The 18,367-nt window shown below is 46.5% G+C and overlaps 1 protein-coding gene across 3 annotated transcripts in view; it reads right to left on the bottom strand.

Annotated features, from left to right (window-relative positions):
• ADCY2 (adenylate cyclase 2) overlaps nucleotides 1-18,367 on the bottom strand; it is a 412,863-nt gene that overhangs the window by 377,931 nt on the left and 16,565 nt on the right. For all 3 annotated transcript variants that reach the window (XM_019450817.2, XM_019450816.2, XM_019450814.2), the window contains exon 2: nucleotides 12,009-12,206. In XM_019450817.2, coding sequence (XP_019306362.2) covers nucleotides 12,009-12,206 — 198 coding nt within the window. The remainder of the gene's footprint in view (nucleotides 1-12,008; nucleotides 12,207-18,367) is intronic.

Genomic DNA, 18,367 nt, shown 5'->3' with positions numbered 1-18,367 from the left:
GCATTCACCCCCCCCCCCCCCCCGCCCCTGAAGCAAAGCCTTGGTGCGGAAAGAACAAAGGGCCTTACCCCTCCCTCCGCCTCCCAGCTCCCTGGCCTGGGGGTTGAGGGCACACGTGTGCTGCTGCCTGGGGCCACCCGTGCGGCCACACAGGACCCGCGCTGGATTTGCTGCTCTGGTGACACTGTTTTGAAATTCTTTGCTTATTTTTATTTTTTTTTAAATATGAAATTTATGGTCCAACAGGTGCCCTCCTCAATGCGCATCTCCCACCCCCCATCAACCCTCAGTCTGTTCTCAGTTTTTAAGAGTCTCTTACAGTTTGCCTCCCTCCCTAACTTTTTTTTTCCCTTCCCCTCCCCCATGGTCTTCTGTTAAGTTTCTCAGGATCCACATAAGAGTGAAAACATATGGTATCTGTCTTTCTCTGGATGACTTATTTCACTTAGCATAACACTCTCCAGTTCCATCCACGTTGCTACAAAAGGTCAGATTTCATTCTTTCTCATTGCTAAGTAGTATTCCATTATATATATAAACCACAACTTCTTTATCCATTCGTCAATTGATGGACATTTAGGCTCTTTCCGTAATTTGGCTATTGTTGAAAGTGCCGCTATAAACACTGGGGTGCAAGTGCCCCTATGCATCAGCACTCCTGTGTCCTTGGGTAAATTCCCAGCAGTGCTATTGCTGGGTCATAGGGTAGATCTATTTTTAATTTTTTGAGGAACCTCCACACTGTTTTCCAGAGCGGCTGCACCAGTTTGCATTCCCACCAGCAGTGCGAGAGGGTTCCCGTTTCTCCACATCCTCGCCAGCATCTAGAGTCTCCTGATTTGTTCATTTTAGCCACTCTGACTGGCGTGAGGTGGTATCTCAGTGTGGTTTTCATTTGTATATCCCTGACGAGGAGTGATGTTGAGCATTGTTTCATGTGTCTGTTGGCCACCTGGATGTCTTCTTTGGAAAAGTGTCTGTTCATGTCTTCTGCCCATTTCTTCACTGGATTATTTGTTTTTCGGGTGTGGAGTCTGGTGAGTTCTTTATAGGTTTTGGATACTAGCCCTTTATCCAATGTCATTTGCAAATATCTTTTCCCATTCCGTTGGTTGCCTTTTAGTTCTGCTGACTGTTTCCTTTGCAGTGCAGAAGTTTTTTATCTTCGTGAAGTTCCAATAGTTCATTTTTGCTTTTAATTCCCTTGCCTTTGGAGACATGTCAAGTAAGAAATTGCTGCGGCTGAGGTCAGAGAGGTTTTTTCCTGCTTTCTCCTCTAGGGTTTTGATGGTTTCCTGTCTCACATTCAGGTCCTTTATCCATTTTGAGTTCATTTTTGTGAATGGTGTAAGAAAGTGTATAAACCACAATTTCTTTACCCACTCATCAGTTGATGGACATTTAGGCTCTTTCCATAACTTGGCTACTGTTGAAAGTGCTGCTACAAACATTGGGGTACAAGTGCCTCTATGCATCAGCACTCCTGGATCCCTTGGGTAAACTCCTAGCAGTGTTTTGAAATTCTTAACAACTGCAGTTTGTACAGGGCCCATGTAACGTGTAGCAGATACAGGTGCCGACAAGGTACAGATGTGTGTTCTATGTCCACCGGGCCTTTGAACATGCCCAGGTACATGAGAAAGTAGAAATAAGGCTCCTACAGCTCCTATTATCTTCTCAGTTCCCTCACACTTATTATGGGTTAAACTGTGTGCCCGTGCCAAAGACAGAGAGAGAAAGAGAGAGAGAGAGAAGAAAAAGGAAAAAAACAGATATGGAAAGTCCTAACCCCAATACCTCCAAACATGGGCCTATTTGGAAACAGGGTCACTGCAGTTGTAATTAGTTAAGAATAGCTCACACACGCATAGGCGGTCCCCCAGTATGAGTGGCCTTACCCCTCATGAAAGCAGCCATGGGAAAGCAGCCATGGGAAGATGGACAGATGCAGGGAGAGCACCACAGGAGGACAAAGGCAGAGAGGCTGGTCACATAACTGCAGTCCGAGACGCCAGTGATCGCCAGGGCACCACGAGAAGCTAGCAAGAGGCAAAGAAGGATTCTCCTACAACTGCGGAGGGAGCGTGGCCCTGCCACACCTCGATTCTGGATCTGTGGCCTCTAGAACTGTGGGGCAGCGCATTTCTATTGTCCCCAGTCATTCAATCTGAGGTACTTTGGTCCAGCGGCCCTTAGACACTCGTACAGCACCGGGCAGCAAATACCACAGAGCCGCACGTTCACCTGAGAGCCGAAGTCAGCGCCCCCTTCCTGGTGAACGTCTTCTGTCCTAAACGCCTCTGTTACTTCCCAGCACTATCGTTGCACCGGGTCACAGGCTTTGCAGCAGTCGCAAGGAGCCACAACTCCCAGGAGCTTCCTGGAGGCTGACAGCAGTCCAGGCAGCTCTGGGTCTCACCTGGGGGGTCTGGGCATGTCCCAAGAGCAGAGAGAGATGCTCGTTTTTGTGGTGGTGAAGCCGAGATGGCAGAAATGATTATAAACCCCATTCTTGGGCCATAAAGTCTAAAAAGTAAATGATCCGAACCCAAGAGACACCTATATTCTCCAAGAAATGTTTGATTCTTACTAAAATCCCTAGCCGGGGGCAGAAACCTGTGGACTAGAGTACCCAGAAGGAAGGCTCCGTGTGGCCACAGAGTGTTAAACGGACCATCTTTAGGCAGCACCGGGCCCTCCACTTCGTCTCCTCTCCCCCTGCTCCTCACCCAACACCGGATCGACCCTTCCCAGCACGATCAGTACCCTGCCTGCCCCTCGGTGTCCACCACTCTGTGCACTGGGCTGGGGCTTGGCCACAGAGAGACGCATAAAGGCCCGGCCTGAAGGAGCTGGTGGCACAACAGACATGACATATGTGAGTTCATTAAAACTTGGAGTATCGGTTAATACCCTAATCCATCGCACAAATGAGAAAATTACATTCGACAGAGATATATATATCTATATATAATAAAGATACAGATATATATTATATGTTATATTTATATAATATATAATATATATTGTTATATTGTTATATATGTTACATATTATATATGTATACATAAACATATATACGTACGTACGTATATGTGTATATATATGCATATGTATGCTATATATATATTATGTTACATATATAATATATAATATATTATATATTGTATTATGTTATGTTACATATCATATATGTATATATACATATATATGTACATATACATATATGTGTATATATATGGATATGTATGCTATATATATTATGTTACATATATATTATATGTTATACATAATATATGTTATACATATATGTTATACATAATATACATTATACATATATATTATATGTTACGTATATAATATATATGTTATATATATGTTATACATATATACGTTATATACAACATCATACTATACATGTTATATATAACATATATATGAAGCTCTGCAAATACAGAAAGAAAAGAAAAATATCATGGTGATGATGTAAAATATAGTATTCACCTGTTGTCTCCAATTTTTGTTTACCCCAAATCTCAAAGTTTACTGTGAAGTCTCCGTGTAAACCTCCTTATTTGATCTGGGGGGTATATACGTTGCTCCTTCCCTTGAGCTGGGTGACGATGATATTAGCGGCTGCTGAGAAAAGGCGACATGAAACACGGGATACTGGGGAAGCTAAGTGAGGTGTTGCTTAGCAACTCTTAATGGGATAATTTAAAGTCTGCATTTATTTTTTCCCAAGAACTCGCTGCTGCTCCAGCCTGGGGTCTAGAATTCACCGCCCTTCCCGCCGGCAGCTTCCCTGCACGCACGCATGGGCGCACACACACCGTCCCGACCTGACGCTGTCTTATCCACCGGCTTCCACGTTTCTTTGGACAGAACCGCACCCCCCTTCATTACAAGCACAAAGTTGCTAGAATTCCATTACAAACACAACCTTGCATAAAGTCCTTCACAAGCACTGAAGGCAGTGAGCCCTAGCCCAGCCACCATCCAAAGTGTCCCCACCGAAGCGGAGTCCGTAACAGACGTTTTGGAAGTCTACAGAACATTTTTCCTCCCTTGTAAAGTTGCAGCTCTTCCAAGAAAACACTGCAGATTCCAGACTGCAGTCATGACTTCCTTCAACTTCACGTGGGCTTCTCCAGGTGGTGCCTCCAGATGCCCCGAGGGCTGCAAACACCAGCATCCTCGTGACGGCACCCACCTCCCGGAACACGAGAGCCATCCTACGCAGCCTACAAACAAGGTCACAGGTGGCACCCAGATCCAGGGCAGCGCGGGGAAAGGCTGAACCCGGCTGGAATGCACGCTGAGCCCTGAGTTGGCCTCCTGGCAAACGCCCACCTGGGACGCTCTGAGTCTGGTGGGTTTTTCCTATGGGAAAGATAAAGCCTTGCTGCAGGTGTATAGGAGCTAAGAAAGGACCAGATGAGAAAACCAGCAGAAAGAAGCGAAATGAAAAGGAATCTATTTGTAAGGAAGTGATGTTAGCTTCAGTATAAAAGCAATCATTAATGGGGCGCCTGGGTGGCTCAGTCGGTTAAGCATCTGACTTCCACTCAGGTCATGATCTCCCAGTTCATGGGTTTGAACCTCGCGTCTGGCTCTGCGCTCCCAGTGCAGAGCCTGCTTGGGATTCTCTCTCCTCCCTCTCTCTCTCTGCCCCTCCCTGGCTTGCATTTTCTCTCTCAAAAAATAAACTTTTAAAAAAGCTATCATTATTTCCCAAACAATAATGACTAATATATACATGGACATTTGTTTCTTGAGTCAAATATGTCCCATTTCTCTTGGGGATTCATCTGAGGAATGAAAATCATATTCCCTTCAACTGGGAATATCTGCTGACAATATGAACCCATGGTATGATCAATTTTATGGCATCTTTAAGTAACAGCTCCCTCTCTTTGAAGTTTTTCCAAATGACATCTAACCTAAAAGCAGTTCAGATAGAACAATCCAGAATTCCCAAATATGTCCCTTCCTCCTCATAATAATCTGTCATTCACTGAAGCATCACAGGAAACACCCCACATTTTCTTTTTTTCAATTTTTAATGCTTATTTATTTTTGAAGGAGAGAGAGACAGAGCGTGAGTGGGGGAGGGACAGAGAGAGGGAGGGAGACAGAGAATCCGAAGCAGGCTCCAGGCTCCGAGCTGTCAGCACAGAGCCTGACAGGGGCTCAAACCCACAAACCGCGAGATCATGACCCCAGCCAAAGTCGGACGCTTAACCAAGCCACCCAGGCGCCCCGTCACACCCCACATTTTCCATGACAAGAATCACATGGTGATGATGTGGAGAGGATACACGGTGATCATGGTGCCAGAATGCCGTGTTCAAATTCTGTCTGTCTTCCCAGCTGTGTGACTTTGGGAAGGTGGCTTAACCTCTCTGGGCTTTCGTTTTCTCACTTGCAAATTCCAAGTAATAATGGTACTTGTGTAAGTATACTGAATACTAGTACTGAAGTAAGTATACCCTAGAGGGTAGCAGAGATCAGGTAAGTTGTGTACATAAAGTCACTGAACACCGCCCGGCGGAGGAGAGAACAGGGATAGCAGACGTGTTTTCTATCGCCGTGATGGTGGAGCAGGCCAGCAGACAGGCCGCTTACGTGTATGCGTTCAGTACGTCCGCAAGTATCTGCACTGTGATCCCTACGTATGTGACAACTCTACTACCCATGAAGACCCGACCAGCAAACAAAGACGTTTCCAAGGCCACCCGGTCTTTAAAATGTACACCGATAAGAGTGTGGGGTGGGGGAGATACTGCACAAGTGCAGGGGTGAGTATGGCAGCGCCTGTTTCATTCCCAGACAGGAGTTTAATTAAGATGCCCGTCCCCAGGGCCAGGGCCTGGGCTCCTCTACAGAAACGCACAGAAGGAGGAAAAGAGGAGGAAGCAGAGAGGGACTGTTCCGGAAACACCAGCAGACTGTCTACTGGGGCAAGGTGAGGGCTGGGAAACCCCCGGAAGGGTGGCCGTAAATTCCCAGCTCACTGCACAGCCAGCATGACTTTCCCCTCGCTCTGGCTGGGAACTAACAGTAGGGGGAATACAGAAAGGCCACCTCCACTGAACTGCCAGAAATGGGCAGGGTCTCAAAATCACTACACTCCAGGCTGGGTCCAGCTGCACTGAGCTTCCTTAACATTCACATTTTATCAGTATTATCTCTGCCGTTAAAGCAGCAAGAATGCAAGGTTTAAACGCCCCTCATCTCTCTTGCTAAAGGAAGTAAGTATCTGCATTGCTTTTCAATTTTTCTCAGGTGTATCCTTTTTCACAGTCAAAAAGTGTTACCCAAAATGCCCCTTGAGAAACCCCCTTGTGCACAAAGGCTTAGAGACGGGTGCCCCAGATACCGAGGGGCGGTCTCTCCAAGCTGGATTTCTCTCTCCATTCACAGGCCACTAGGTCCTTCCGATGATAAACAAATTCTATAGTGGCATTCCCGGCGACTGCCCTAAAGGAAAAGCAGACTGATGCTGTACCGTTTCACAGCCTATGAGAAAGAAGCCTCTATCTTCTCTCATTTTCTTCTGCTTTCAATCAGAAAAACAAAAAAAGGATGTTTGCACACTGACGTCCTACTTTTGTAAGGAAACATACAGGCACTTGGGGAACGTCTGGCTTCCTTTCAGGTAATGCGACCAAGGAAGTGTCTTCTTCCGGGAGCAAAATGCTAGCCTTTCAATTTGGCGGTACCTTAACAAACCTATACGACAACTTGAGCGTGGTCTCCCTGCCAAGGTGAAAGGAGGTTGTCAGGAGTGGAAGCGTTCCCTCAACTCTATTCAATGAGCTGCGGGTATGAAGGAAGCAGAAAACTGGAGACAAATGCAAAGAAATCTCAGCTTTCTTGTCTTCACTTGGCCAACCCCAGCATCCGTATGCTACGTGCCAGCCATCGGGACCACTGCTGTCCTGCCCTGCCTGCCGCCTTCTGAACGGTATTCTCATCTCAGACAGAGGGTCCTAAGTCAGGAGCTATCTGCTGAGATGAAATGCATTCCTTGTTGCTAGAAACTCATTAAATAAAACATCGTCTAAAAGCTTGGGCTTCACCAAGTAACCCAGAGCATTACAAAAACGTACCAGGCAAAACTCCCTGGGTGACACATCACTAAAGCAGGAGCCCAAAAGATTCACTCGCGTTATTCAGACCGGCAGAGGCACGGCGAGGTTCCCTTATGCACCAGCATCCGCTCGTGATGGCGTCTGTCTACGTAGCAGTGCAATCATCAGGTTATCTTCTCTCTGGATTCATGAGTGTGATTTTATTTCAACAGGATGTTCACATTCCGGAATGCGTCTGGTTTTAAAAAGCGCCAAAACCTCCACGGCACGCATTTAACTGCACGGTGGATTTGCGGTTTAAGTGAAGCTCGACATCAAGAGCAGTTATCAAAATCTCAGAAGGGAGAGCGGTCGTTAGAGCATCACGTCACAGGAGGTCCAAGTGGCTCCTCGAGATCCACTTAGGGAACATAGTATGTCTTCCAGTGAAATCACAGCTCTCGTGAGTTTAACTGTGTCCCTCAAAGAGGCTATGTTCAAGCCCTCACCCCCAGGACCGGTGAACGTGATCTTATTTGGAAATGGAGTCTCTGCATATGTGCTGCGATCATCAGAAGAGGCTCTAAATCCAGTATGATGGGTGTCCTTGCAAGAAGAGACGAGACACAGATGAGAACGACATGTGACTGCAGTGGTACGTCTACAAGCTAAGGAATGCCAAGGATTGCCAGAAACCACAAGTAGCTGGAAGGCGCAGGAAGGATCCTCCCCTAGAGCCTTCGGAGGGAGAACGGCTTTGCCCAGACCTTGATTTCTGACCTCTGGCCCCAGAGCTGGGAGACACAATTTGTGAACCTCGTCAAGCCTCTTCCTGTAGGGCTCACCCTCCCGGGAAGGGCCCACGCTCTAGAAGCTCTCACACAGAGACCACTGCTATGCTGTCACTGCATGTGCGTGTGCAGAAGAGGGAACCCAATATCCCGTACACACAGCCACTGGTTTATTAAAAAAAATAATAAAAGTTATCCCACTGACTTGACCTAACAGAGAAAGCAAATACCTTAGATAAGCCTCTACGAACATTCCCTGCAAAGCTGTTCAAGTATCTTTTTAGAAACATTCAGGAAAACAAGAATGCAAACAGGAACAGTACTGGTCTCCTGGCCTCTCCGTCATCGCGTGGACGGGACAGTCAGGGCACAGACGCAGCACATCGATAGGACTTCGATCTCAAATGCCAGCGTCCCACTAGGCAGCCAGAGCCCCAAACTCTGCAATTTACCACCGACTCCACCCGGAGTTGCTGGAACCATCGAGAAAATATCACTTTTAAACCCTTTCCATCCAGGAGGCAGCCGCGTGGAACAAATGTCAGCAGGGGGGCCAGGGGGGTGCTGGCAGGTGGACGGGGACGTCAGGAGGGGCCGGCTGGTGCCGGAGTCAAATACCCAAGGCCGAGAGAGGCTCTGTGCGCTGTCCAGGCGCTGAGCACAAACTGACCCCCCCCCCCCCCCCGCCACCTGCCTCTTTTCCAGTTTCCTCGATTCCCCAGGGATTCCTTCCAGGCCACGCTCCCGACCCTCCTCCGAGCTGGCCACCCTTCTACCTGCTGATTCTTCCCCACACGCTGCAAAATCGCTCTTTGTGCCTCATCAAAACAGACAACTCGTGGCCACAACTCTGCTTCCTGAGGGTTTGAGAGCTGGTTCTCTAAAAGCACCACTGAGGCACCGTATCCTGTAATACAGGGCTTCTCGGCCCCAGCACCCCGGACATTTGGGACCGGATCTTTTTTTTCTGGTGGCTGCTGCAGTGCATACTGTAGGATGTTGAGCTCTATCTCTGGCTTCCAGCCATCAGGGGACCGCAGCGTCCCCCATCCAGGGTGGGACAATCAGACGTGTCTGTAGACGTGGACGATCACCCCCCGGGGGGTGAAATCGCTCCCAGCAGAGAAGCATGGTATCACGAAATAGAGGCAGCCTCTAGAGCGAGGCCCCCCACGGTCTAGTGTGCTGCTTCATCCACCGGCCGCCTGGGCGCGAGCGAGGTCCTTCTCGCCCCGTGTCTTACGTCCACACTCGTAAAACAGAAATGTGTCAGTGACCACCTCAGGGAGCAACCTGGGGATAAGTGAGGTCACGCAGGAAAGCATGCAAAACAGGGATAGTAGCGATGAAACAGAAACGAATGTTGTAAGACCAAAAGACAAGTAAAAAGAGAACGAGTGCCTACAAAAAAAAAAAAAAAAAATCCGCCAAGAAAGCCGAGCGAGCAGCCTGCTCTTGGCCGAGGGCTCTCCTAGGCGTGAAGACACAACACATCCCCCCGCCAGGAGTCTACATCCTCGAAGGGGGGGACGGTGAGGCACTGGAAAAACTGCAGCATGCTGAGTGAGGGGTGGAGCACGTGGGGGGCCCCCCGAGGTTGCCGACGGCTGCTCTGAGGGCAGCAAGGTTAATGAAGGTGACACAGGGGTCACGCAACACCTGGAGGGAGCATTCCCGACAGGTGGGAGGCCCTCGTCCTGATTAACTGGTTCTAGGAAAACTGATAATAAAAACAAAGCACACATTATGTCACCGCTGACACTACAGGTGTTCCGGTTACGCTGGGCGTAGACTTGAGGCCACTTGCATAGTGTTATTCTGCACGGCAAGTCCTGGCTAATACAATCAGAAAACACAGCACACGTGAATAGACTGAATTCAGGACTTGAAAGGAAGGAGAAAATTGTTTCTTAAATTATCTTCAGACGGTGACGCTGTCTATATAGATAAACTGAGACCCTCAGGTAAATTAACAGAGCTAGTAAGAGTTCACCCAGATTGCTGGATACAGGTAGGCATTAAAAAAAAATAGTATTCTTACGCACCAACATTAACCAAATAGAAAAGGTAAGAAGAAAAAAAAAAAAAGATCCCTTCGGGGCACCTGGGTGGCTCAGTCGGTTCAGCATCCAACTCTTAGTTTCGGCTCAGGTCACGATCTCACAGTTTTGTGAGTCTGAGCCCCGTGTCAGGCTCTGCACTGGCAGCATGGAGCCTGCTTGGGATTCTTTCTCTCTCCCTCGCTCTCTGCCCCTCCCCTGCTCACATGGTCTCGGTCTCTCTCAAAATAAATAAACTTTTAAAAAAACTAAAAAAAAAAACAAAAGAAGAAAAAAAATCCCTTTTATAAAACAAAAAAAAATTTAAGCACCCCAGAACAAGTCTAAATAAAATGACCACTGACTTCATGAAGGAACAAAAAAGTCTTCAGACATAAAAGAAAACCGTAATTATTGGATGAACATTCCACATCATTCCACGGAAAGAGTCAATGCAACACAACAGCAAATCTCTGGATCTTAAATAATATCCTTTTATTATCTCCTAGATGTTTTACATCATTTAAAGCAAAAACTAAGAAATTGCATAGTTGAAATCCAGATCTCATCTGGAGTTTTCCCTGGACATGATACGGAAAAGTAAGCTCAGAGAATTCTGGACAAAAGGAGAACAGGAGAACAAAGACAGGCCCTTCCCGACAGCAAGGCTCTTATAAAGCCACGTTGCAAACAAGGTGACAATGGTGCAGGCAGAGACCACCAGGTGGGTACCACAGGCCCATGAGCAGTGCGCCTGGCCAGTGGCCTCCTCCTGTCCCACGTGCGCACGGTGAAGGTAGGAGGGACGGCGTGTGCCCTGGAAGGTGCTGGGGTGAGGCCAGAGTGTGGTGGTGTGTGCACAGAGGGGGGACCCGGGGCGGGGAAGGAGCTGGGAGCCTGGGGCTACACACCCAGCCCTGCAAAGAGCCTGAAGGGGACAGGGACGGGGAGACTGGCCAGGGGAGCTGTCCACAACAACAGCATCCTTTGGAGCAGAGAGACCAGAGACCGGAGAGCCTCCCCTTTGCAAGAGAAACCGAGGCCAAAAGGGGATGGTGGCTTGGCAGAGGCCACGAAACAACCAAACCTCCTGACGGAACCCACTGGAAACCTCCCCTTTGGGGAGCTCATCCAGGGCTCTCTCCAACTACAGCACTCCAGCAACACTGTCTCTGGGTCCGCCACTTGAGCGCTCTTGTCCGCTGCCGTCTCGAATCTCTCTTCTCTGGCCTCTCCTGTAATTCTCCCTCACTGGTCCTGGCCTCCTAATGCCTTCTCCTCTATTCGTTTCTGGTTCTTGTTCCTCCCGCCCCGCCCCCCAGGTCTTGGGTCCCCATCAGCTCTGTGACAGCACTCTCAGTGCTCAATGCACGCTCTTCCTGGATGGCTACAGGACCCCATGGCTTCAATTACGAGCTTGAAGCTGGCAACTCATATATCATTTCTGCAGCCCAGCCCTGCACCCTAGACAACATCCCGCTTACTCAGGCAATCCAGGGGACACACCCACACAGCAGCACAATAGGAGGGAAGTCCCAAAGAGCCAACATCCTTCAGATGTAGCCATTTTCTACACTAAGAGCCTCCCCAAGGTCAACATGAAAAACCATGGGTTTCCCAACAGGTGTATGAAGCAATCCTACTGATATGAGGGAATCAGGGTGATAGAAAATCAGGGTCACAGAAGTATGTCTGCAAGGAGAAAGCTCTAATAACTGAGAAAGAGTACAACTTCAACAACCAGTGCTGGAGAGTTCAGGTAAGGCTCCGATCCCAGAGGGATCCTGGAATAACAAAAAACCTCACGGACCAGGGAGACTATGCAGCTAAATGCAGTATGAGAAGTCAATCCGGACCCAGCCGTCTATAGAACAAATGATGAGGTGAGACCCAGGCCTGCACCCTGGCTGCTGGCAGGTCTGGTAAGTCAAAACGGGCACTGAGTGACTTCACCCACGGGGCACCACGAAGACTGGCTATTTCAAATGGCTTTCTTCCCAGCCACGGGTCTCCTGTTTACAGTTTAGGGCCAAGTTTACAGGACTCGTGTGTCATCAATCAGAGCATATAAAGAAAACACAGAAAATATTTTAACGGCTTACCTGGTCCCAGGGGGAGACGGTGCCTCCAAAGCACATGAACAAGTACCCCATGGCCACCAGACACATCCATATCACCAAAGAGAAAAGGCGTAGCAGCTTCTTAAACACGGACTCGATGCACACGAGGATGAATATCGCAAAGAAGATCGCCAGGGCAGTTGGGACTGTTATTAAAAACGCCACATGGTCTTCGACTTCCTAAGAGGAAGAAAAACATCGCAAAGGTATGGTTTAGAAATACCGGGATGCCAAGGGTTCGTGTCCTCAAATGTTGTCCGCATTAATCAGTGTCAAAATACATCGGGTTTTAAAAATGATTTCAGTATGAGAGATGCGGGGAAGCACGGATCCCCCTACTTCTCCACCACGTCGATGGGAATGCAAACTGCTACAGCTGCTCTGGAAGACAGCGTGGAGGCTCTTCAAAAAATTAAAAATAGAACTACCCTACGACCCAGCAACGGCACTGCTAGGAATTTACCCAAGGGATCCAGGAGTGCTGATGCAGAGGGGCACTTGTACCCCAATGTTTATAGCAGCACTTTCAACAATAGCCAAATTATGGAAAGAGCCTAAATGTCCATCGACTAACGAATGGATAAAGATGTGGTTTATATATACAATGGGATAGTACTTGGCAATGAGAAAGAATGAAATCTGGCCATTTGCAGCAACGTGGATGGAACTGGAGGGTATTATGCTGAGTGAAGTAAGTCAGAGAAAGACAGATACCATATGTTTTCACTCATATGTGGATCTTGAGAAACTTAACAGAAGGCCATGGGGGAGGGGAAAGGGGGAAAAAAAAGTTACAGAGAGGGAGGGAGGCAAACCATAAGAGGCTCTTAAATACAGAGAACAAACCGAGGGTTGATGGGAGGTGGGGAGAGGGGAAGGTGGCTGATGGGCACTGAGGAGGGTACTTGTTGGGATGAGCACTGGGTGTTGTATGGAAACCAATTTGACAATTAATTATATTATAAATAAATAAATAAATAAAAATAAGTCATTTCAGAAGCAGAATGGTTGGAACTTCTGAGGAATTTAAACTTCCCATTCAATAACGACGTTTCCCTACAGAAATAACCCAGTACTGTATATGTAAATTATGCAAACCGGCTATGCCGTTGCATTTAGATTTTCCCTGATAAATGGAGAAGTGGATTTTATGCCAACGTAAATGTAAGAATATTTACTATCAGGATAAAAAATAAGACAACCAACTTCACTGCCTGAAGCAGAGAATCAGAAATACCCCGGCCTCAGAAAATGAAGGCTTCCAAATGGGTTTGAAATGTTTTATTTAAAAATCTAAAAACTGCCTGAGTCTCTAGAGTGATGGGCTTTTATTTTAATGCATGGCAATTAATGTTTTAAAGGGATCACAGGTTAATAGGAAAGGGTCAGAAAGGCCTAACTATAGCAGATGAGAGAGCAGGAAGTACTTACAAGTAGGTGCCATTTTGCAGGCTTCCCGCCCCACTTCTCTCGCGTTCTCGTAGCAAACAGAAAATGAGCATATAGCATTAGCCTCTTCCTAATGCATTTTTTGAAATCCACTTTTGCACACTAATGCTCATTTTCTATCTATGTGTTTCTAGCCACACACACGAAAGGCGTACTATTCCCATTCTATAGGATTTCAGCACAACGTGATAGACGTAGTGTTTCCTTCGGTTACGGCCGCACGATTCAGGCGTTGGCTTCGGCAAAGCGCTGCCTGAACATGGCCATGAACGGCATTCCCTGTGGGCTGGAACCCAGCTAAGGTCTTTAACCCTCATCCAAACATGCTGAGCCCCTAAAGCACCCAAAGAACCTTCCATCAAAGAACCTGCATGGCCAGGACCCTAAGAACGTTCACTGAGGCTTCAGAATAGTAAAGGGTATATAGTAACACCTGGGACTTTGGGGACGGTTCTTTCAAACGCTAGAGCCTGGTGAGCCTTTCGTCTTTTCTGGTCCCCACGGGGTCCACCCCATCCTGTTGACAGACTCTGGCGTCACCCCGGAGATGGCCTTATCCCAATGTGAAACCATGGGGAAGCAGAGCACATGGGCCAAATCACACACAGACTCCAGAGGAACATCGAGGGCAAAGAAGGGGCGCTGGGCCCTCCCCCATTTGACTTCATTTCCCTTTCTCTCCCACCGTCACTCGTGTTCCACAATCCAAGACAACACCAAGAACAATCACAACAAATATCAATCGATACACGTTCCTGTGCTAAGCGCTCGTTCGTACGTGAACCTCTTTAATATTTACGACACCCCTATTTGGGGCATGGTGTCTGCACTATTCCACAGGTGAGAAACATGAGGCCCCGAGAACTAGCAGAAGAGGATCAGACGCACGTTCTTATTCTCTCCCTCCGTCGCCGTTCATGCCCGTGATGGAGTGCCTGAGCTGTACTCACAACCTCAGACACTTTCCGACCACTGCCAAGGGCACCAGATGTGCCGCAGGTGCGGGCGCTCCCCACGCTCAGACACCACAAATAAATGTGCACATGGACACGACAGCATGTCCTCTGAGGACACCCAACTTGAGATTACGACCGCCGCACACACGGAGCCACGAAAACTTATTTTATTGTAAACCTCCCACAGTGAGCTGAACTGTGGACACAACGCTAACTTGTAAATAACCAGGACAGCTGTTTGCCTCGTATGACGGTTCAGTTATTTCATTGACCCAGTAGGGGAGAAATAATCGTTGACTTTATGGGCTTCGTTTCTCCAGAAAGACTGGAGATGATGTGAAAATACGCATGACGGTAAAGTGAAAATTAGTAAGTACAGGAACAGAGGAACAGGAAGGGGGGGGGGGAGATCTTCATCACCTGTGCTTCCCTGCACTTCTCTTTGAAAGGATCGAACAACTGTGGGCCGCCTGGGTGGCCCAGGCGGTTGAGTGTCCTACTTCGGCTCAGATCATGATCTCACAATTCATGAGTCTGAGCCCTGCGTCAGGCTCACTGCTGTCATCATGGAGTCTGTTTGGATCCTCTCTCTCTCTCTCTCTCTCTCTCTCTCTCTGCCCCTCCCCCGCTTGTGTGCGCGCGCTCTCTCTCTCTCAAAATTAAATAAAACATATAAAAAGAAAAAGAAAAGAAAGATCTAACTGTACACAAAACAAAGACCCAACATCCTATATCATGCTGGGCACAGTACATACAGTCAGACTTAACACTGTTTCAGGTTTTAAGTGTTGGAGTCTCTAACTTTTTTTTTTTTTTTTTTTTTTTAATTTCAGGGTCTCAATCACTGAGAGGTGCCTTGTCTGGGCTGCAAGGTGACCTCTCCATTAGGCATAGTAGACGCAGCGCCTCGGTCCTATGATACTTTTTAAGGGTCCACAAATGTGTTTTAATTTCTTCTAAAATCAAAACACACACACACAAACACACACACACACACACACACACACACACACACACACACAAGCTCTTAGGGTCAAAGGTTACATAGATGTTCATGCTAACACAGTTGCAAACTATAATTTTTAGTACATTTTAGGGAGGAAGGGGATTCCCAAGGCTCCTAAGTCAAATGCCCCAGACCCTAAGGGGCTGGTGTTGAGCCTGTGGGCACATGCCCGGCAGGACCGGCTGGATCCCGCGTAGCAGAGGAGGACCTCCAGCATCATACGGCATCCCCCAGCCTCAGCTGGGTGAGCCGGGCTCCCAGTGGGCCAACAGCTTTTGATGGCCCACCAGTTGCTGCTCATGAGGCCGGTGGCCCTAACCACCACCCGACCTGAGCCCGCGGAAGAATCCTGCTCTTCCCTAAAGGGGACAGTCAGCAATTATTCTGCACTTGCCTTCTGAACTCAAACTCCAAACAAGCTTTAATATGGACTTCTCTACAAAATAGGATCTTTTACAGGGCATCAAGGAAAACACAGTAGAGCTTTCATTAAAGGATGTATAAGTTTAGGGACTACATTCCTCCCCAGCATCTCTGCTGGCATCAGGGGCCTCTCGGAGGGGAAGTAAATGAAATGCAGAAATGCCCTCAGTGCTTGGACCACGAGGCTCTCCTCCCTCCCCTGGGCCATTCCCAGCGGACAGGATGATGAACAAAGTCACAGGGGCACACCCCGTGGCTGTTTTCTTCAGAGCCACTTCAGTTTTCAAAATTCAGAGGAGAAGACAAACAACCTAGCTTAAGATAAAGTGAACTAAAACATTAAAAACACTGTCGATCTAAATTAAATTCACCATACAACACAAACTAAGTGAAATGTACGAAAATGCCTTTATTAGTAATAAAATGCCTTTAAAACATGCCTTATATAGGTAAAAAAAAAAATTCACAACACAAACTAAATGAAATGTATGAAAATGCCCTTATTACTACTAAAACGTACTCAAATGCCTTTTAAAACATTTTAAAAAGTACCTTACAATGAAATGTACTAAAATGCCTTTTCATAGGGAGATCTCGAGCATGGTATCATCTATGTAATGGTAATAGGCTCCCCTAGCTCATTCCCTTCTAACACTTTATCCTTTCATTTTCAATGCATTTTCTGGTAATTTTGGAGGGCTCCTAATTGAGAGGTCTATTAAATACCCATCGCTTTTATGTATTATGTGACAGCTCTTTTGTCTCTTAGAGGCTTTTCCATAGGGCAACGATTATGTGTGTTTTTGTTCTCGCATCTTTCACTTTTTTGTTAAACAGTACTATTTTTCATTCACATGGTAAAGGACAGTCTCATGCAAAACACTGCTTTTCTATAAAAAAAAAAAGTGCTTTGAAGTCCAACAGACAGAGGGTAGGAACCCATCCCCACTTACTTCTGTGCGACTCAAGGTGAGCGCGAGCTTCCCTAAACCTGTTTCTCCACGTAAAAGCAACATGGATACTGCATGGCTGGGGGGCATTCAGTACATACAGGTGCACCATAAATAACAAAATTGTTACCATGATGATCATCATGCCCTTTCTCCTTCAAATCGCAATGCTCTCTCACCAAGGCTAGTCTGACTGCTCATTATTGGAGTGATGCCCACTTTACATTCTAAATAACATTTTATCATGAAAAATTACTTTGAAGTGTGGTCATGAGGCAAAAATAAATTTGCTTTTAGCTGTGATATATATCTGACTACAGGTGTATGTGAGCAGATACATACTATCATTCATTCACTCGTGTATTAAATATATACGTACGTGTGATATAGTAGAAAATATATTTTTCACTTTCCCACATATACAGTTATACTCCATTTTATCATGAGGTATGAAAGGAATAAACAAAAATTCTGATTAAACAATTCTACAAAACCATGGTGAACTAAATCAGAGCAGATCTCAAAAAAACAGAGAGATATTCCATGTTCATGGATAGGAAGACAATATTGCCGAGATGTCGATTCTTTCTGAATTAACCTATAGAGTCAATGCAATCCCAATAAAAATCCCAGCAAGTTATTTTGTAGATATCACACATTGATTCTAAAGCTTACATGGGCAGGCACAGCACCTAGAATGGCCAACACAATGTGGAAGGACGGGAAAAAATTAGGAGGACTGACCCTACTTGACTTCCGGTCTTGCTGTAAAACTATAGTAACCAAGGCAGGAGTGGTACTGCCAGAAGAATAGACAGAGAGATTGACAGAATGGAACAGACCCAATTAAACGTAGTCAAAGGATCAGGACAAAGGGAACAAAAACAATTTGACGGAGCGACAACAGTCTTGTCAGCAAAACATCTTAGAACTAGACAACCACATGCAAAAAAAAAAAAAATCTAGACACATACTTTAGACTTCTCACAAAAATTAACTCAAAATGGGTCACAGCACAGGTCTAAGTGTAAAATGCAAAAGTAATTCTGAACACTTCTGGAAGCTTTCCCATACCCAAACCTTCATCAATTTGTCATGATGAATAATTAATAACACACAAATAGTTTTTAAATAATTAAGAATGCATAAGACAAAGGTGTTTACGCCTTCTTAGAAAGATGTATCATCCACTACTTGTAATTAAGTGACTTGTTACAGTCACACAAAAATACATAGCCTAAAGGCTTGACCATATTTACTTATTCTCAGTTCCTATTACACAGGCTAGTGTTCTCACTCACATGTTAAGAAATAAAGACATGAGGGGCGCCTAGGCGGCTAAGTCAGTTAAGCATCCAACTCTTGGTTTCAGTTCAGGTTGTGGTCTCAGAGTTCCTGGGATCGAGCCCCATGTCAGACTCTGCACTGCTGGTGCAGAGCCTGCTTAGGATTCTCTCTCTCCCACTCTCTCTGTCCCTCCCCCACCAGTGTGTGCGCTCTCTCTCTCTCTCTCAAAATAAATAAATAAACAAAACAAACAAAAAATGACATGAGATA

Source organism: Panthera pardus, unplaced genomic scaffold, assembly GCF_024362965.1.
Source record: "Panthera pardus isolate Hobbes unplaced genomic scaffold, ASM2436296v1 HiC_scaffold_2, whole genome shotgun sequence".
NCBI classification, from domain to species: Eukaryota; Metazoa; Chordata; class Mammalia; order Carnivora; family Felidae; genus Panthera; species Panthera pardus.
Note: the sequence above shows the minus strand (reverse complement) of the source record. Positions and strands in the feature narration are given on the sequence as shown.